Below are 20,935 nucleotides of genomic sequence, written 5' to 3' on the forward strand. Positions count from 1 at the left end.
AGTACAATGCAGGGCCTTTTGTTTAGGTAAAACAACCTAAACTTACTCAAAGGTGAGTGGCTCCATTTCACACTATCTGAAACTCCCAGGCAGTCCTCAAGTAGTTCCAAGGTAGGAGTGCATTACAGTAGCACATCCTGGAAATAACAAGCATTGACAGTTGGCAGGGATCTGTCCGAAAAGGTTGCAGTCTCTGGACCCTAATGTCCCTAGGGAATCCATGGACAGTGGTAGATCCCATAAGGCAGCCCTGTAATGGAAATACCATTTAAAATACTAATTGCAATATTACCAAAAGCAAAATATATGAATACAAAAGTGGTTATGGGATTGTTCTCTCAACAGCAGTGGGAGGTAAACGTGCATTTGAAAGAGATTTATTGTTTTAAAGTCATAATTGACATTCAACTTAAAAATGTAAAACTTAGCTAAAATTATTACCTGGGAGCATCTTTGTACCTGGAGCTCTCATTCCCTTAGCTTTCATGCTTGGTATATGTTGAGCGTTGTGGTCTTTTGCACCCACAGCTCTCAACAGCGTACAGCTGCTACAGCAGACCAGCTGCTTGGTGTTACCTTTTAGATTGCTTGCTTTGCAGAATGAGCTGGACAATGTCTCAAGCCTCTTGGAGGAAGCAGAGAAGAAGGGCATAAAGTTTGCCAAAGATGCGGCAGGTCTGGAGTCTCAGCTTCAAGATACACAGGTGTGTCATCAGTTGTAGTAAGAACCCAGTTTTTAACACTGAACTTGTGTTCATCAATAGAAACGTTCAGCTGTGGAACTGAAAACTGAGGGTCTCAGTCTCCTCTTCCAACAACACTTGGAGCCCCCTCTAGAAGGCTTTGTGAGAAACCTAAGTATCCACATTTGCTTAGCTTTTTGAATTGGGTATGGCACTGATATTGCACTCCCTTCATTTCCTTCCCATCGGTAACTTGTGGGCCAGAAATCCTTGACTTACGCAAATAATCACTGCACTGGCTCAGATGAGCCACTGTGCACTGAAATATGTACTATGTTGCTGACTGTTCAGCTGCATTGGGAGCTCTAGTTCAAAGGGAATTCTCCAGTTCAAAGGAATTATTTTGGGGAAGTCCAATGGCCTGTGTTATGCAGGTGCTCAGACTAGATCAGAGATCCCTTCTGGCCTTTGAATCTGTGAAAAAACTGACTTCATGGCGGACTAGAGTTGCTACTTTCTAGACTTGGCCATCTCAGTAAGGTTCACTTAGCGTTTCTTACGTTCTACCAACGATTCCATAGGCTTTACTGAGCCAGTATGTTAAATGTTCATGTAAACCAGGCTCTTGGGGCCACCTGTAAGGCATAAAGGAGAGTCTCTCTCTCTCTCCTCCTTCCCCCTGCCTTTGAGTAACTTGAGATCTTAAAATTACGTAGCCCTAGTGTTTGTTTTGGGTTAATGTACAAATAAACCATGAAAGGTTATGTACATTCTTTACATCCATTGTCAATAAAGAGTTTGTGTGCATTTAATTTCCCCTTGAATAAAGGAAAACAGGGAAAATATACTTAAAAATATTAGCATTTAAATTATTGCAGTTAGACTTGAAATTTTGAGGGTGAATTGGGTGAGGGAGGGACATAGTCAGCTCCTGGCAATTTTGAAACTTACATTTGTGGAATGTAACAAAACTTTGAAACATGCTAAAAATCACAGGATTTTGTTGCCTTCTTTCCTGCCTTCCTAGTCTTTTCTCCCGTTATTCTTGTCCCACAGATAGACACATTATTGGTGCAAATCCTCAGCTGGTGAAAATTGTCATAATTCCATTAACTCAAGAGACAAAACAGCATGGCTTCTGTAATGGAGAACTGTGCTGCTCTTCTAGAATTCTGAACATCTCCCCAAAATAAACGATTAAGAAAAACCTCTTTAGAACTTGAACTTTCAAAAAACCTTTTGTCAAAAATCCCTCATGAGAAGCTGACAAGGAAAGTAAGTCATGGGTCTTGAAGACAAGATGTGAAGTGCTGTCATAGATTACAAAGAGGTTGAGACAGAAAATAGAAATGATCAATTATAATTGCAGTAAAACCTTAATAAGGAATTTGACTGAGTGATCTGGAAAAGATCAGAAATGAGGTGACTGAATTTGCCAATGACACAATTTGTTAGCCAAGACCAGAGAAGACAGAGGAAATTCAGAAGGACTTAACAAGATAAGATAAGCTGCCACAATGGTGCCCTCTTAAGTAGGATTTAAACAAAAAGTGAGCATTTACATAAGTGAGAACATCCACAGTTGCATTTTTTAACCCCATATAATGTCAGTGCTGTAAGTCCTCAGACTTCACTATTTAATGGGTATTAGGAAGATCCTGCCTGTGTGGGTACACTGTTCTAGAGTTCTCTACTGTGGAGTTCCTTCCACCTTCCTCTGAAGTGTCTCAGGACTTGCCACTGACAGATGCAGGACTAGAGAGACTAATGGTCTGACCCAATAGGACCATATCTTCATTAAGGCCATCTGATGTCAGGAAACTCTTCTAACCCAGCCATTTACTGGCCTCACCATGGGGTTTGTGGAGGTAAGGTTGTGATGTGTCAGAGGGCAGGTGGCTTCACTAAATTGTTACGGTCTTAGACATTGTCTGTGGAGCATGCATAAGTGTTTTTATCACTTAGTGGAGTTGATTCCCACCCTGCTCAACCAAGTGACTTCTCTACTTCTCATGGTTGTTGTCCTTTCAGGTCCCAGTCTTTAGCCAATTTTGCTGTTCAGACAAGTGTTGTTGTTTTTTAATAGGAAGCGAAGTATAGGAGGAAAAGAGAGCACAACACAAATAAACCTGCCCCCACAAGGAAAGCAGTGGGTTCTGATGGAAATTTATTGTACATGTAATGATATTCTAGCAGGTGCTGGGTAGTGCCAGCTGAGCAGCATAACTAGATCTTGCAATTTTAAAACAATTCTCCTTTTATCTCATGTAATTTTTTTTTCTGTTGGAAAGATGGCTTAGTTCTGCATACCACTATGTATTATTAAGCTGTACCAATTTAAGATGACCTTTTTGGCCATGAAACTAGATTTTAATTAAACTTCTTGGAGATGAGTGATGGACCTGAGATTAGCAAATTAGAGGAGTATTGAATATCTTCAGATCAAACAGTATTCAGGAAAATAAAGCTGACTTAAAATACTATTTTTCTTTCAAGCATCCCCCCTACCCCCTTCCCCCCCTCCAGGAAACAAAGGAATATTGGAGGGCAGCTCATCTTAAGGCCAGATTTAAATACCATCAGCAAAAGGTGAAATTCAAGATTAATTATTTTCATGCTAACAGGAGCTTCTTCAGGAGGAAACCCGCCAGAAATTGAACTTGAGCAGTAGGATTAGGCAGCTGGAGGAAGAGAAGAACAACCTACAGGAGCAGCAGGAAGAGGAGGAGGAGGCCAGGAAGAACTTGGAGAAACAGATCCTCACCCTGCAATCGCAGGTATGAAGCTATTGGAAATGGTAGGATATTAGTGTGGCCCACAAATTCAGTGTGATGACTCTGAAATGTTTTGCAACTTCTGCCAGGCAATATTTCACTCTTTCAGTTGGGACAAAAATTAGGCTGACTTGTGTTGAATAATTTTTCATGGATCTTTCTCCTCCAAAGTGTTGTAAACATTTTGTAATAACAGTGAGATTTCAGTACCCTGAGTTAGTTTGGGCAGATTTAACTCTCATATCCTATAAGGCTTCATACCTGTAATACATTGTTGTATCATCATTTTGTTTGTACCTTGGTTAATCAGAAATAGCTGTTTTTGTTCTTGTGGGTTTCCCACAGTGTAATAAACGTTACTTTTTTTGCATCGTGGAGGTGTAACTGCATTTTTATTGTATCCTGTTAATAGCTGTGAACAGTAAGAAGCTATAAGAAACCACTTTATTGTCTTCTGTAAAACTTTAGCTGGCTGATGCCAAGAAGAAGGTAGATGACGACATGGGGACTATTGAAGGTTTGGAGGAAAATAAGAAGAAATTGCTGAAGGATATGGAGGCTCTGAGCCAACGTCTAGAGGAGAAGGCAATGGCTTATGATAAACTGGAAAAGACTAAGAATCGCCTGCAGCAGGAGCTGGATGACTTGATAGTGGACCTGGATCATCAGCGCCAGATTGTGTCCAACTTGGAGAAAAAACAGAAGAAGTTTGATCAGGTACTCTCTAACTCCGGTCATCTCACTTCTGCCTTCAACACTCAGGCAACATCTGCTTTACAAAATTATGTTGAACTAAGTTGTGTGAGTGTACAGTCGCCCAAGTTATTACATCACTTGTGCGTGTCTATAATTTGCTTCTTGTTTTGGCAGTGAGCGCCCCCACCCCTTGTACGGATTGAACTGTTAGTGTGGGACATTGCTGTCGCTGGCTTTCAGAAGCCATCCCACAATGCAGTGTCTACACTGACGCTGCGTCGACCGAACTACATCAACCATGGCACTTCGCCCCTCATGCAGGTGGAGTTAAGTCAGTGTAGCGGGCAAGTCATGTTGGTGGGAATGAAATTTAAGTGTAGACACTTAGGTCGACGAAAGCTGTCTTGCATTGACCTAACTTTGTGTAGACCAGGGCAAAGAAATGGTAGCGTGTAAAGCCTCAGTCATGTGTTAACCACTCCGAGACTTTTTCAGGGAGACCTCTAATTAGAAACACAATATTTTGTGTGGACTCAGTTGGCTGTTGCAACGTTGGCTTTTCACAGGGGACCACTTTTCTAATAGTTTCAGTGAGCCACGCACCTACCTTGGTGCTTCACATTCTGGTTGGATAGGTCTATGAAAAAGTGAAATGTCTTTTAAGTAGAAGCTTATAGCCATGCTAGAGTTTGACTTGACTTTAACTGTCTTGGGGGATCCTGATGGATTTTTTGAGAGGGACATGAAGACTGAAGGAGGAATATAAAACTGAGGCTCTGAGCCAGTTCCTAGAGCATGGATAGAAGCTCCCTTTATTTTCAGACTACTGTGTTTTGGATGATAGTCCCTATTTTATCTCATGCCAAAACTCCTTGACCAAGAGTTGACATTGTTGGCAGAATGAATAATATGCCAGGTAACCTGAGAGCATTAACATGTTCACTGAAATTTCAGTGAGTGTCCTTCTGACAGATTTTCTTTAAGATTAATATTTGAATCTTGTATTAACATTTTCAGATGCTGGCGGAAGAAAAGAATATTTCCGCTCGCTACGCAGAAGAGCGGGACCGGGCAGAGGCAGAGGCTAGAGAGAAGGAGACCAAGGCGCTGTCTCTGGCTCGAGGTTTGGAAGAAGCCCTGGAGGCTAAAGAAGAATTTGAGAGGCAGAATAAGCAGTTGCGTGCAGACATGGAGGACTTAATGAGCTCCAAAGATGATGTGGGCAAAAATGTAAGTATTTTTCCACCTCTTGTGTGCTACATTGCATGAAGGGGATAAAATAGTAAAGCCCATTTGTACAAGGAAACTAATACTAGATAGTAAAACTTGAAAGTCTGAAACCTTGATATTTAAGAGCTGTACCTTTTAAAATACCTAAAGAATGTAATACTCTGGAGGCTAATCGGTATTCACCAATGCCAGGCATTTCTGCAACATTCACAGATGTGGTAAGTAGGAGACACACATCAAATGATTGACTGTTACCCTTATGCTAGATCAAAAACTTATCTTACTAGCTCTTTTTTCTTTGGGATACTCTGAATCACTGACTATACAGCTGCTAGTTTCCTCTGTTTATCAGACAGTTAAAACTTCATCTGCCGGTCTGGGTTGTTGTTAATACAGATTTAGGAATGAGTGTCTTAGTTATTCTGGTTTAGTGTAGGACAACCACAGAGTTAAATCAGTGCTAACAAAGGACTCAATATCTTATTGATCCCCTATTTTGCAGTCATACCATTACTATTGTCAAAATAACAAAAAGCTTGTATCTGCTTCATGCTTGCGTTTTAGGTCCATGAACTGGAAAAGTCCAAGCGAACCTTAGAGCAGCAGGTTGAAGAGATGAGGACCCAGCTAGAAGAACTGGAAGATGAACTTCAGGCCACAGAAGATGCCAAGCTTCGCCTGGAAGTGAACATGCAAGCTATGAAGGCTCAGTTTGAGAGAGACCTACAGGCCAGAGATGAACAGAATGAAGAGAAGAAGAGGATGCTGGTTAAACAGGTATCCCCTATTAAACACGCTTTTGAAAGCAACTGTAGCAAACAAACAAAGAACATGGTTAATTGATTTCTTATTACTCAAAAGTTGGGATGTCCCTCAAGGTTTATGTGATGATCCTGCCCTACAGATCTCTTAAGCTTTACACATTCTGTATGACCGAGTAGCACAAAACCTCCAGTACATGTAATGTAGAGTGTTTGATTTTAATTTCTTAACAGGACACTTTTGCTACTTGGCTGTTCTTTCCATTTTAACTACCTTTTTAAAATGGAAATGACTGGAAATGTCTTTATAAATCCAAAACTACTAACAAGTCACTTACAAAAATGCAGTTTTTGGTGTGATCATACTAAAATATGTGCAGTGCATGTGCTCCTTCTACTGTTCTGTAGCAGTAGTTGCTACCTGGATTTATGTCAAGTAAAATATGTGGTGCAGTGCTTGTATTTTCAGAGATGGATCCATTCCTGCTGACTGATATGGTACGTAGTTGAGATAAGTGCTAGATAATCAGCAAAACAAACTATTTCCCTAATGAAAATTGGAAAAAGGATCACAGGATTGCCAACCCCTAGCATTGAACGATCATTTCAGGCCCCAAAACATTAAAAGATAGCTTAAAAATCATGAGATTTTTAAAGAAGTTTTTAGGTTCATATTTGTCTTCTAATGTAAGAGGCTTTTGATTTCATTCTCAAGCTTTTCTCCAGAACCGTGAGGGCTAGAAACTTGCTTTTTTTTCTTTAATTTTAAAGCAGACACATAATAACATGACTCAAAGAGCTGGGTCTTAAAGAAAAACATCAAATATCCCCAAACTCTTGGATAAAATGATGAGAGTTGGCAACACTGGCCCAATTCCAGCTTCTATGGGAAGGTTATAAACAATGGATAGAGAAGGTCATTTTTAAGGCTCCCCACCTCATTGTGCTGTAAGAGTGCATATTGCTGTATCACCACTGAACAAGAGCTCTTGACATTCTAATACAAAATAGTAAATTTGATTCAATATACAACAAAGTCAGTTTTTGTGTAACAGCCAAGTTTTCTGGTTCAATTTTAACATTGTTGCATAATTTGTTAATCTGTTTTAGCTTCCTGTTGGCTGGTTGCTCAGATATTAGATACTACTTAAATTGCTCTTCATTTTTGCCTTGAGTTATGGTTGGGATACAATGTCTTACTGTATGTGTTGGTGACATAGATGTGTCTGAAGTAACCATTTAATTATAATTCTGTATTAAAAATGTTGAGGTTATTCTGTTGTTTTCGGTAAGAGCAGTTTAATAAGCTGAAATATTAGCTTCTGCACTGGAACAATGAAGGTAGACAGAAACATTTATTAGAAAGTTGATCATGAAGCAGTTGAATGGGTAACACTGTTTTAGTCCCTAGGATGTTTAGCATATGAATTTTCAGAAGTACTTCAGAAATTCCCTGGGTGTCACGTTTGCTTTGAGATCTTGCTTTGCTTCTCGTTGCGAAAACTTCAGCAGAGATCACAAGCTGTCAAGATTTCCATAAGTTTTGTGTGTGGTTTTCTCCCTCAGACTTACCTATTGTAGTACTGTCAACTTGATAATGATCAAGAGCTGAGCTTTTCTCACGTCCCTCTTGTGTTATCAAGGACTTCCTTGGTTCTTATCCTTTTAGATTCTTTCCGAAATCTTCTTGTTTTCCCGTTTCATCAATTTCTGTAACAGAGCCTCTTAAACTGTAACTTCACAGGTGCGGGAGCTTGAAGCAGAACTGGAGGATGAGCGCAAACAGAAGGCTCTTGCTGTGGCTTCCAAGAAAAAAATGGAGATGGATCTCAAAGACCTTGAAGCTCAGATAGAAGCTGCAAATAAGGCTCGAGATGAAGCAATCAAACAGCTGCGCAAACTGCAGGTGTGTGAAGCCAGTCCATGAATGAACTTGGAGTGTCTCTTGCTTTAGAGTTCTTCTTTTGGTCAAGTTTCCTTGCAGTCTGAGGGTGAGAACAGCTCTCTATTCTCAAGTTTCACTCTTGTCCCTAGATGACTGCTTCCTGCAGCATATTGCAACAGTGTCTGTAATTTCAGTTCATCAGTATGTTTGTCAATGAGATGGTTAAAATTGCCATATTTCAGTATTTTGTGTAAAGGACTCAGTTAAATACTTGCTGAAAGCTCTTCCCTCCCCCCTGCCCCCACCAAAGGACCTCATAAAACAGCCAGATCAAAATAACTGATTAATAGCTGAGCAATGACTTGAGAATGTGTGTTCAAATGTGCTAGGTGGGGCTGGTAAAACTGCCTATTAAGATTTCCGAGCACTTCTCATTATGCTGTCCTGTTTTGAGTTGCTTATCACTTTGACAGACTGTAACTGTTTGGGCTGAAATCTTCCAGGGCTGGGTGTCTGTCTCAAGCTGAACCATTTTTGGAAAATTTTGGCTGAAACTGTTAAGCCATTTCTAAAAATGAGACTAGGAGAAGATGCATAGTTTTGCCCATGTTTTGGGGTTTTTTTTGGGGGGGGGGGGTGGGATTTCTGGTGACCTTTTCTTTGAGAAGCTCTAGTGCCCTCATGTTTTGGAACAGGGTTTGAAATTTGGAGGAGGGAGGGTAGAAATTACCTTTTTATGTGCCTTTTCCATCCCTGTGAAAATCTGCCCAAATTTGGCCAAGTGATAAACCTTTGAAACATCACAGTTCTCACATGGTCAGTAGACACTAGCTGGAGCTTTGCAGCTAAATTCCCTGAAGATTCTGTCCACACTGAACATGCTCCAGTCTGGGGCAGTAGGGGCATAAACAGGACTTTCTCTGCAATTGCAGTTCCCGGCTGCTTCAGTCTGGGTCTGGATCTGAGTCCGGGTCCAGGCAACGGAACTGAGAGCAAGTAGCCTGTCTCTCCTGCTGCACCCAAGTAGTGTAGAGGAAGCTGCCTGAACCAAATGCAGAGGGGACAATTGTCAGACTGGGTGGGAGGAGAAGATACTGGGAGCTGGGTGAGCGGTGGACTGGGATCCAGTGGGGTGGATGGGGAAGAGGAAATGGCTCTGACAAAGAGCCAGGGTGTGGAGACGGAGAGGAGACCTGGGACTGGCTGGACAGAGAGCTGGGTGTGTGGGGAAACACACTGGACAGAGACAAGGACTGGGAGCTAGTCAGGGCAGGGAACGTGGGTGCAGGGGTGCTTGGAGGCTGTGGGGAAGATTAGATCAGATGAAGAGCTGGGAAGGGAATGGAGACTGGATGGGCAACCTCAATTCTGGTAATTCTGAGTGAGTGATTTGCAACCTTAATGTTCTTTAATGTTTTTTTTATTTCTAATGTAGCTATAGACTCCTAATCTCTGAGCATTTATGCATGGTTCTAGTATATTGAGGAACCATGAAGTTCAATCTTAGGTTTTGCAGTGAGACCCAACTTTTCTTACCTGGGTGTTTAAGGATTAGATTCCTAATTTCAGAACCCCCCAAGTGCGTAAAGTTTGACATCTCTTTATATCACATAAAAACCTAACGGGTACACGACAGCATCAAAGTTGGACTAGTTTTTAGTATGGCAAGCCAAATGTGTGGTTCCATACCCTAATATGTACTGTGTCTATTCTTTTAGGTATGTTCTAAACTAAGTGGTCCCATGGCTCACAGATTTTGGCTTGCATCCATCACTTTAAGAAAAATGGCACTAAGTTGTTTTAAAGGAAATTGAAGTTTGAGTTGATTTTTGGGATCTAATGATATCCACAGTCAAGCCGAGTTTGTGGAAAATATGATCAGTAGCTGTAATATTCAGAATATTGAGTTTACCAAAATACAGTTTTAAAGTGTGAACTTAACGTGATGCATTCAGACTAATGGATCTTTTTGTGCATCTACAGACTTGAGAACATTTTCTAATACAATGTTCATTGCAACACTTTTCAGTCAGTTTAGGTAAATCATAGAATATCAGAGTTGGAAGGGACCTCAAGAGGTCATCTAGTCCAACCCCCTGCTCAAAGCAGGACCAATCCCCAATTAAATCATCCCAGCCAGGGCTTTGTCAAGCCTGACCGTAAAAACTTCTAAGGAAGGAGATTCTACCACCTCCCTAGGTAACGCATTCCAGTGTTTCACCACCTTCCTAGTGAAAAAGTTTTTCCTAATATCCAACCTAAACCTCCCCCTCTGCAACTTGAGACCATTACTCCTTGTCCTGTCCTCTTCTACCACTGAGAATAGTCTAGAACCATCCTCTCTGGAACCACCTCTCAGGTAGTTGAAAGCAGCTATCAAATCCCCCCTCATTCTTCTCTTCTGCAGACTAAACAATCCCAGTTCCCTCAGCCTCTCCTCATAAGTCATGTGTTCCAGACCCCTAATCATTTTTGTTGCCCTTTGCTGGACTCTCTCCAATTTATCCACATCCTTCTTGTAGTGTGGGGCCCAAAACTGGACACAGTACTCCAGATGAGGCCTCACCAATGTCGAATAGATGGGGGCGATCACGTTCCTCGATCTGCTGGCAATGCCCCTACTTATACATCCCAAAATGCCATTGGCCTTCTTGGCAACAAGGGCACACTGCTGACTCATATCCAGCTTCTCGTCCACTGTCACCCCTAGGTCCTTTTCCGCAGAACTGCTGCCTAGCCATTCGGTCCCTAGTCTGTAGCTGTGCATTGGGTTTTTCCGTCCTAAGTGCAGGACCCTGCACTTATCCTTATTGAACCTCATCAGATTTCTTTTGGCCCAATCCTCCAATTTGTCTAGGTCCCTCTGTATCCTATCCCTGCCCTCCAGTGTATCTAACACTCCTCCCGGTTTAGTATCATCAGCAAATTTGCTGAGAGTGCAATCCACACCATCCTCTAGATCATTTATGAAGATATTGAACAAAACCGGCCCCAGGACCAACCCCTGGGGCACTCCACTTGACACCGGCTGCCAACTAGACATGGAGCCATTGATCACTACCCGTTGAGCCCGACAATCTAGCCAACTTTCTACCCACCTTATAGTGCATTCATCCAGCCCATACTTCTTTAACTTACTGGCAAGAATACTGTGGGAGACCGTGTCAAAAGCTTTGCTAAAGTCAAGAAACAATACATCCACTGCTTTCCCTTCATCCACAGAACCAGTAATCTCATCATAAAAGGCGATTAGATTAGTCAGGCATGACCTTCCCTTGGTGAATCCATGCTGTCTGTTCCTGATCACTTTCCTCTCATGTAAGTGCTTCAGGATTGATTCTTTGAGGACCTGCTCCATGATTTTTCCGGGGACTGAGATGAGGCTGACTGGCCTGTAGTTCCCAGGATCCTCCTTCTTCCCTTTTTTAAAGATTGGCACTACATTAGCCTTTTTCCAGTCGTCCGGGACTTCCCCCCTTCGCCACGAGTTTTCAAAGATAATGGCCAATGGCTCTGCAATCACAGCCGCCAATTCCTTTAGCACTCTCGGATGCAACTCGTCCGGCCCCATGGACTTGTGCACGTCCAGCTTTTCTAAATAGTCCCTAACCACCTCTTTCTCCACAGAGGGCTGGCCATCTATTCCCCATGTTGTGATGCCCAGCGCAGCAGTCTGGGAGCTGACCTTGTTCGTGAAGACAGAGGCAAAAAAAGCATTGAGTACATTAGCTTTTTCCACATCCTCTGTCACTAGGTTGCCTCCCTCATTCATTAAGGGGCCCACACTTTCCCTGGCTTTCTTCTTGTTGCCAACATACCTGAAGAAACCCTTCTTGTTACTCTTGACATCTCTTGCTAGCTGCAGCTCCAGGTGCAATTTTGCCCTCCTGATTTCATTCCTACATGCCCGAGCAATATTTTTATACTCTTCCCTGGTCATATGTCCAACCTTCCACTTCTTGTAAGCTTCTTTTCTATGTTTAAGATCCACTAGGATTTCACCGTTAAGTCAAGCTGGTCGCCTGCCATATTTACTATTCTTTCGACTCATCGGGATGGTTTGTCCCTGTAACCTCAACAGGGATTCCTTGAAATACAGCCAGCTTTCCTGGACTCCTTTCCCCTTCATGTTAGTCCCCCAGGGGATCTTACCCATCTGTTCCCTGAGGGAGTCGAAGTCTGCTTTCCTGAAGTCCAAGGTCCGTATCCTGCTCCTTACCTTTCTTCCCTGTGTCAGGATCCTGAACTCAACCAACTCATGGTCACTGCCTCCCAGATTCCCATCCACTTTTGCTTCCCCCACTAATTCTTCCCAGTTTGTGAGCAGCAGGTCAAGAAAAGCTCCCCCCCTAGTTGGCTCCTCTAGCACTTGCACCAGGAAAGCACCCTACGCTTTCCAAAAACTTCCTGGATTGTCTATGCACTGCTGTATTGCTCTCCCAGCAGATATCAGGAAAATTAAAGTCACCCATGAGAACCAGGGCATGCGATCTAGTAGCTTCTGTGAGCTGCTGGAAGAAAGCCTCATCCCCCTGGTCCGGTGGTCTATAGCAGACTCCCACCACTACATCACTCTTGTTGCTCACACTTCTAAACTTAATCCAGAGACACTCGGGTTTTTCTGCAGTTTCGTACCGGAGCTCTGAGCAGTCATACTGCTCCCTTACATACAGTGCTACTCCCCCACCTTTTCTGCCCTGCCTGTCCTTCCTGAACAGTTTATAACCATCCATGACAGTACTCCGGGCATGTGAGTTATCCCACCAAGTCTCTGTTATTCCAATCACGTCATAATTCCTTGACATCACCAGGACCTCCAGTTCTCCCTGCTTGTTTCCAAGGCTTTGTGCATTCGTATATAAGCACTTGAGATAACCTGCTGATCGCCCCTCATTCTCAGTATGTGGCAGGAGCCCTCCCCTCACAGACATTCCTGGCTGAAAAAATCAAAATATTTTTTCTCCCCCAAGCCATTTAAAAGCATGAGATCTCAATAAGGTTCCTGCCAATTTTTATCATTCAAGCTTAAGCAGGTTTTTTTTTTCTGTAGCCCTGTCTCTTAAAAATAAACATGGGAAGTTGGATAGAATCTAGTGGAGGAGTATGAGACCAAAATGTGCGTATTTTGGGGCTACAATGAGTGGGTATCTCAAACAGTAAGTAGGACTGGGCCCCTTCTATGTGCGTGTCCTCATTTACTAAATGTTGAACTCCCAAAGGGATTATAGCAAATCCCTGCACTTGTCCTCTAACGGATGATGTTTTTTCCTTCTCTTAAATTCCAGGCTCAGATGAAAGACTATCAGCGGGAGCTGGAAGAGGCCCGTGCATCCAGAGATGAGATCTTTGCTCAGTCCAAGGAGAATGAAAAGAAGCTGAAAGGCCTTGAAGCAGAAATACTCCAGCTCCAAGAGGTATGATTTAGTTCTGAGTTGCCTTTGTGAGTGACATGTACGTTAGTGTTCTGTACACCTGTCTGGTGATTAGAACACTGGGTTGGGAACCAGGAGATCTGGGTTCTCTTCCAGCTTTGCTGTGAGCAGCCTGTGTGACCTTGGCTGTCATTTAATCTTTCTGTGCTCAGTTTCCCCACATGTATAACAGGGATACTTACCTACCTCCTGAGGGGACATGAGGCTCTATTGATTTCAAAGTGCTCAGACATTTCTCCTATGGAAGGTGCTTGAAATGCAGAGCATCAGTATTACCAATAGAGAATTGGATAGGTAAAGGCATAGGAATCTTTTAATGCCCCACAACCTGGATACAGAAAATACACTAATGCAGCATTGTAGAATATATTTGAAGTTTTCCTGACATTGGTGGTGCTAACTACTAAGTTGTTGTGGGCCACAGAGAGAACCTGAGAGGCTTGTGCCTTTTAGTTTTAGTTTTGCCATGATTGCCAATGCTTATTGTAACGTCTGGCAAACAAAGACTCTTTTTTGTAGCTTTATAAATGACTGTTTAGGAGGTGTTTATTGTTAATGAGCTTCAAAAATGAAGACTTTTTCCATTAAGAGAAATCAGTAATGCAGTATGAATAATGAAATTGATTCAAGATATCCATGTATTAATAAGAGAGATGGAAGGCAATTGACATAGTTAAAGATCAATCTAAAACACTATAGTATTTTCCATTTAGGGTTAAAGGGAGTAAATCCACTGCAGTCATGAAGAAGCCAGTAGTGACAGACTGGGAGTGTGAGCTAGTGGTTGGAACAAGGGAGGGAGCCTGGCTTCCTGCGTTCTATTCCTGGCTCTTTTGCTGACTGATCGTGTGACTATGTGCAAGTCATGTAATAGCACTTCACTGTGTCCTAGTGGTATTGGGGAGCCGAATTAATGTTGGCAGAGCTCTGAGGTCACCAGTGCTATTTTAGTCTGCGTATTAAATAAGCAAATGAGTCTTCTCATGACCCTTGCAGGATCTTGCTGCCTCCGAAAGAGCTCGTCGCCATGCTGAGCAAGAGCGGGATGAGCTGGCTGATGAGATTGCAAACAGTGCTTCTGGAAAGTGAGTCATCAAATGGACTGTCCTCCTGTCCGAGGCTGTTTATAAGCAGCAATGACTGTGTTTTCTACTAATGCACTTGCATGCCCCACACTGACTTCTTGGTTCACTGTTTTCCCGATGAAGGGAATGACTGGCATAGGTACTGCAGCATCGGGAGAGAGTTTGCTGACTTATTAAAAGCAAGTGGAGGTAATTACTGCGTTACCTTGTTGGACCATGTAACATGCCACCCGCTTTCTTTCACCCTCCAGATCAGCTTTGCTGGATGAGAAGCGCCGTCTGGAAGCCCGTATTGCACAGCTGGAGGAAGAACTGGAAGAGGAACAGAGCAATATGGAACTCCTCAATGACCGGTTTAGGAAGACCACACTGCAGGTGCAGTATCTTTGGCATATGCTGCTTTGGGCACTTTTATCTCCCTTAAGTGTACAGTATAAAAGGTGAATGAAGGCTTTGAATGTTGCCAGATGACTGACTCTTCATGCCCTCCCAAAGGTTGATACGCTCAACTCAGAGCTGGCTGGAGAACGGAGTGCTGCCCAGAAGAGTGAAAATGCGCGCCAGCAGCTGGAGAGACAGAACAAAGAACTGAAAGCCAAGTTGCAGGAGCTGGAGGGATCTGTGAAGTCTAAATTCAAGGCAACCATTTCTGCTCTGGAAGCTAAGATTGGACAGCTAGAGGAACAGCTTGAGCAGGAAGCAAAGTAAGAGGAGATGGTTGTTTGGTGTTCCAAGTAAATACAGGCAACACTGGTTATTTGAAACTTCCATGGCCCTAGCAGGACTACTCATAGGTACTAAATATTCCCATCTCAGTCCCAGCAATTGGATTTTCTTAGCTAGGACTCAGTTGCTGAAGGGACACTCTTGGACTGAACAGCATAAAAAGACTGAGGCTTTACATTATGTTCACCTTATCTGGGTTTCAAGGTCAACTCACTGTACAGAGGAAACTGTTGAGCTGGTTCTTTCCCCAGACTAGCTGGGTGTGGAGCCTCCTTGTGATGCTGTTTGTGTTAGTACAGTGGATCCCACAGTGTGGTGCAGCCATGTAAGCACCTTGCACAGCCAGTGATACAGACCCTGGTAGTTTGATAGCGCCCACCCCCACAACCCTCTATCAACCTGAATTAGGAAGTGTGTGCAATGAACAGTCCATTAACAGCTCGTTATTTTTGGTATTGTAGTTATTTTTCTGTGTTAATGATGGCTTCTAATGTCCTGCCCAAGGACAAGGCAGCCCGGCTCCAGGGGAAAAAAAGCAGCCTTCTCTTTTAGGACCGTAATTTCTCCCTGTGATAAAACCATCCACTATTGTACTTCAGCTGTGGGGGAGGACCATAAACCATCTCTCTTCTGCAGATGGTTAGCAGATGCCCTTGTTAAAGCACTGCAACTGATCCCCACCTCAGATAACAAGCACCCCTGGTTTTAGCATGGAACAGCCAAGCCCACTCTGCTCCCGTGCTGACAGATTAGATCCTTCCGTTACAACCAGCACAATTACAAGATAGCATTTTAGAAAGGTACTTAGAAATCAAACCCATTTGTGCTTCTGAGTGTGACTCAGATCTGGACACGCTAGCACTGAACTCCACGTGTTCTAGTTATGCTCTGGAAAGAGAACCCTGCTACAAGTGAACCAATGTATAAAATTCCTAGGCTGATTGATCCTAGGGTTAACATTGCTCTGTTTTCTTAGGGAAAGAGCAGCTGCTAATAAGCTGGTGCGTCGTACAGAGAAGAAACTGAAAGAAGTCTTCATGCAGGTGGAAGATGAGCGTCGGCATGCAGACCAGTACAAAGAACAGGTAAGCAAAGGTGCACAGCTGGCTCCAAACCCAAACTCCTGCAGACGTGCTCCAGGAAGAGCCTCAGGTACAACTGCTGCCCCACTAAACAGACTTCACAATCAACCTGGAGGAAAGAAAACTCCCTGGAAACTCCTGCTGCAAAAGCCCCACACCAGACATAAAACAAACCCTGTTCAAATGCTTGCTGATAACAATGAATCCCAATGAGAATAGAGCCCAAGGTCCAAGTTCTCACAGTGGCCCTCTGCAAATCCAGGTGGAGCTGCTGGGTAGTTCTGCACTCCCTGTCTCTAGCTGCACAGCTTTTACACTGTCTCTGCTTCTGCTGGGAACTCGGGGGCCTTCTCTCTCCTTTCTCCCCGGGTGGTGTTTTCTGTGGTCTTCCCAGCCACCTGAGAGGGGCCTTCACAGTGGCCCTGACTCCCATCCCAAAACATCTCACCAGCAGCAGCCTCAGGCAAGCTGCTGGCAAGTGGAGCCTTTGTGTATGGGCACCATGGTGTAGCCTGGTGCTCTCACCTCTCGAGCTGGGGAGTTGGGCATCAGCAACCCCACTAGGATCCCACACTGCAATCAGTACAGCACTGTTGGTCTGCCAGGATTTGAGACAGAGGGGACTGTGCACCTGGCAGGTGTGGGTGATCTCCCCCTGTAGGCTCCATGTGAGGGACCAGCACGTCTCTCCTTTACATCCTGCAGGCCCCATTGCTAGGTAGGACACAACTGGTGTGTCTGCAAGAATGAATTGCAGCTCTTCAGCTGGAGATTTGTATAGCATGATAGTCTGGTCACTTAAACGTGGGTTCCACAAGGTGCATCTGAGGAGCTTCACTCACTCAGGAGACATCTGGCTAGGACAGAATCCCACTTTTACACGTGAGCCTGTTCTGTCCCATCCCAATCAAAATCCCCAGCGAGGCTGACTGTGAAAGACAAGGATTCAGCTCTTTCCTTTCTGCCTTACCACAAAACTTCACTCAGCTGCAGCTGCTCAGCTTTCTGCTGAGTCAAGCTTCGTGGTCCCAGCCTGGCTCTCTCCCCTAGATGGAGAAGGCTAATGCCAGGATGAAGCAGCTCAAACGCCAGCTGGAGGAAGCTGAAGAAGAAGCAACACGTGTGAATGCCTCCCGTCGTAAACTTCAGCGTGAATTAGACGATGCCACAGAGGCCAATGAGGGCCTTAGCCGGGAAGTCAGCACTCTGAAAAACAGGCTGAGGTAAGCAGAGCCGGTCTGCGGGCCTGGGCCCTGGAAGGAGCTCTGAGCACAGGCAGCATCTTACCTAGGTCTTCACAAGCCACAGGGAAGCTTTAAAGTAGCTACAGGAACTCACTCGCATGGTGGGAGGCTTCTATGATGCCAGGGTCGTCTGGAAGTGCCGTAGCAGAGCCAGTAATGTTACAAAGGAACTTCAAACTGGAATCTGGAGTACCAGGGTCTACGCTGGGAAATATCAGTAAATCCTCATGAAGATCCTTGTAGTCTGTTGGCTCCAAACCTTCCGGGCTCTAGCTCTGACAGGTGGGTTGGTTTTAGTCAGTGTGATTGATTCCAGCCTCTGTGGAAATGCTGTAAGGGGGCTCAGCTCCTTGTTAATGTAAGTGACAGAGAACCATTTATTTCTGCCTTGTCCTGGCTGGAATCCAGCTCAGTACCCTCTCTGGGAATGGTTCTCCGGCACATCAAGAAAGATGTGTGGTCTGAAGTACAGGGGGAGGCGAACTGAGTGAGCTAGGCACAGAGCAGAGTGTGGGAGAGGCAAAGAGCAGCTGAACTGGCCAGCTGTAAGAGCATGGCAGTGCTGCGGTGCAGATGGAAGGAGTTGCTTGTCGTGCTGGAGTGCATGTAGCTCAGTTCTCGTTCTTATAACGTACAGCATCTCAGAGGTCTGCTCGGGCCTCATTTTTAAACCTTCCCCTTCCCTCCCCCCCGAACCTGAATCAGCGCCACCCCCCTCCTGCCTATGGGGTCAGCCTCACTGCATGCATTGGTGGCTGCATGCCCAGCCACCCACCACCCTCTGCTGGGCTGGGTGTGTGTGCTGCAGTGCCACGAGGCAGTGATGGCCGGCTAGTGTGAGGTGCACAACCACTGCGGCACCGACCCTGTGGGAGGAGAGCCGACTTTTTCTGACCTGACCCAAACCTGACACTTTTTGGATCCCATCTGGTTCTGGTCAGGTTGCAGGACTCGACAGCATTTGTTGTCCACAAGTCAGATATCAGCTAGTGGTCAGTGTTTCTCACTATTCATGTGCTGTAGCAGTGAGAGCCCATTTCCTGCTGGTGTTAGATGTTCCTGTATCTGGGGCCGTTAAATGTCCACAAATGTACTAAACTCCGTTCCTTGCCCTGCTTCTGGCTTACGTGACATTAGGGAAGGTGGTGTGCATTGACATAAACACAAAGTGTCTTGGGGGGCGGGGGTATAACTCCTGGCCCCAGGGAAGGTTTCAGGAGCCTCCTTAGTGTAGGATGCTCAGGTATTTAGTGACTAGAAGGGTAGATGACTTGGTGGGACTTCTGGGTTCCACTGTATACCTCTTGGGTCACCTAGAAAGCCACCATTCACCCCACAGGCTAGACAGTGAGCAGCACAGGCCTGCATTCAGCAATCATTTGGTGGTTTCTTTCTAGGAGGGGTGGCCCTATCACCTTCCCTTCAAGTCGATCTGGTAGACGCCAGCTGCATATTGAAGGTGCTTCTCTGGAACTTTCTGACGACGATGCAGAAAGCAAAGGCAGTGACCTCAACGAAACGCAGCCTGCCCAAACCGAGTAGAGCCGCGTCACACCATTAGCATGCAGAGCCCTTTTACACAGAGTGGAGTGCAAAGGACTTACCTGACCAGCAAACTGCCTTGTGGCCGTGAATCTGCCTTATGTAATATTGGCATGCTACAAGGTTACTTATCACAGGTCAACTATGTCTTAAGGCTCTGTAGCCTCACTATACTGTACCCTGCTTCAATATAGGTACAACTGCTTTTTTATATCTAGTAAACTCTCTCTGTTCAGTGCATCTCTTTCCCAGGTATTCCTTGTAAAGCCATTTTATAAAGCATCATGTGAAGGATACAACTTTTCTATCAATTCAGAAACTTCATTCCCAAGCGGTAGTTGGGTGGGGCAGACCCATTGTTGTTACTATGCATGCTTTGTTGTACAGATAACACCCTTCCATTTCTTTTGTGCTCACGTGGCCCTCGGCTGTAACGCATCTGTTGGCGCACTGTGAAGACCAAACTGCTCCTGTGTCTCTCTTCTTTTTCTCCTAATTATTGTGAGCAACACACAATCAGCAAGTAAACTGTGAACAGGCCTCGGAAGCGTTCAGAAGGAAATCTAGGGTTGAATGAATAGTATCCATTTTTAACCCGCCATATCATTTTGAAGTAGTGTTGGCATCTGCTTCATCAATTAGTGCTTGTGCACCACAGTTAAATTGAATATTATCACCGTTCCTAATTTGTACAATACCTCGCATCTGTATAGACCTGCTATATCAGTCTGAAGGCATCTGTACATAGTAAGGCTAGTAAAATATGAACACCCGTCACATGGAAAAAATAAACATGGAACAGCAGAGGCTCAGGATGGGAATTTACTCTTAACTGCTGGCTGAGTAGTCTTCAGAGCATGGAGCTGAATAGCTGCTGCTCCTCTTGACATGAGGGAGTTTCGCAGCCATGAGATACAGGTTTAAGAAATACCCGAGCCAGCCTTGTGTAAAACCAGCTGTTGAGCCTAAAGCAGCAGGACCATCTGTACTGTACTATGTTTTTGGCTTGTTTGGAGTCTCTGTAGTTTAGAGGTTAAAAGATGGATCTTGCCTGCCTGAGAGTTGACACGCCAGTGGATGTGAATTCTTTCTTTTGGTTTTTATTTTGACCAGTGTTACACCAAGTAGTTACATTCTTTTTGTTTAACTAGCTGAAAAACTGACATTACAGAAAGTGCCTTAGACACTACAGTACTAAGACAATGTTACATATATAATTTGCCTATATAACAATGATTTACTGTATTAATTTTTGACTGTGCTTCATATCATGTACCTCTCTAGTCAAAGTGGTGGTATTGATATTCAGTGATAATGAATCAGTGTTAACTATGAAATCTCATCCCTCTGCAATGTGCTTGAAAACATGATTTTCCTTTGGGTTAAAAGCTTTAACATCTGTTACAAAGGTTTTGTTGTGCGTATGGATATTTTTTAATTGAACTGGCTGTTGACCACCAGGCATCTGACTGCAAATATCTTGTTTTCTTGTATACCCATATTTCTAGACAATGATTTTTGTAAGACAATAAATTTATTCATTATAGATACTGATGCCTGCTCTATTTACTTACAAGAAAACCTAGCTCCTGAGGCCTACATAGACTTAACAAGAATATGACTTTGGCAGCTGCTGTTTCCCTTCTTACTGTTAGCTAACCTATTTTGATTTGTATAGAGTATAAAGGGCCTGTCCAGTGCTTTTGACATGGTTACCAGTCCAGTTTTAGCAGGTTTTTTCATTGCATGCCCAATCATGGAACTTACTAGAAATACACAAGTGGGGAGATGCATG

General features: G+C 44.0%; 1 protein-coding gene across 3 annotated transcripts in view; it reads left to right on the top strand.

The window, feature by feature from the left end:
• Positions 1–20,690, top strand: part of MYH10 (myosin heavy chain 10) — a 136,557-nt gene extending 115,867 nt beyond the window's left edge. For all 3 annotated transcript variants that reach the window (XM_048819248.2, XM_048819249.2, XM_048819250.2), the window contains 13 exons: positions 600–704; positions 3,308–3,460; positions 3,926–4,174; positions 5,171–5,383; positions 5,948–6,160; positions 7,889–8,050; positions 13,315–13,443; positions 14,458–14,546; positions 14,798–14,921; positions 15,042–15,250; positions 16,249–16,357; positions 17,405–17,577; positions 18,996–20,690. In XM_048819248.2, the coding sequence (XP_048675205.1) occupies positions 600–704; positions 3,308–3,460; positions 3,926–4,174; positions 5,171–5,383; positions 5,948–6,160; positions 7,889–8,050; positions 13,315–13,443; positions 14,458–14,546; positions 14,798–14,921; positions 15,042–15,250; positions 16,249–16,357; positions 17,405–17,577; positions 18,996–19,140 (2,073 nt within the window). In that variant the 3' untranslated portion in view covers positions 19,141–20,690. The remainder of the gene's footprint in view (positions 1–599; positions 705–3,307; positions 3,461–3,925; positions 4,175–5,170; positions 5,384–5,947; positions 6,161–7,888; positions 8,051–13,314; positions 13,444–14,457; positions 14,547–14,797; positions 14,922–15,041; positions 15,251–16,248; positions 16,358–17,404; positions 17,578–18,995) is intronic.
• Positions 20,691–20,935: the final 245 nt, after the last annotated feature.

Source organism: Caretta caretta, chromosome 14 (genome assembly GCF_965140235.1).
Source record: "Caretta caretta isolate rCarCar2 chromosome 14, rCarCar1.hap1, whole genome shotgun sequence".
In the NCBI taxonomy this organism is placed as follows: domain Eukaryota; kingdom Metazoa; phylum Chordata; order Testudines; family Cheloniidae; genus Caretta; species Caretta caretta.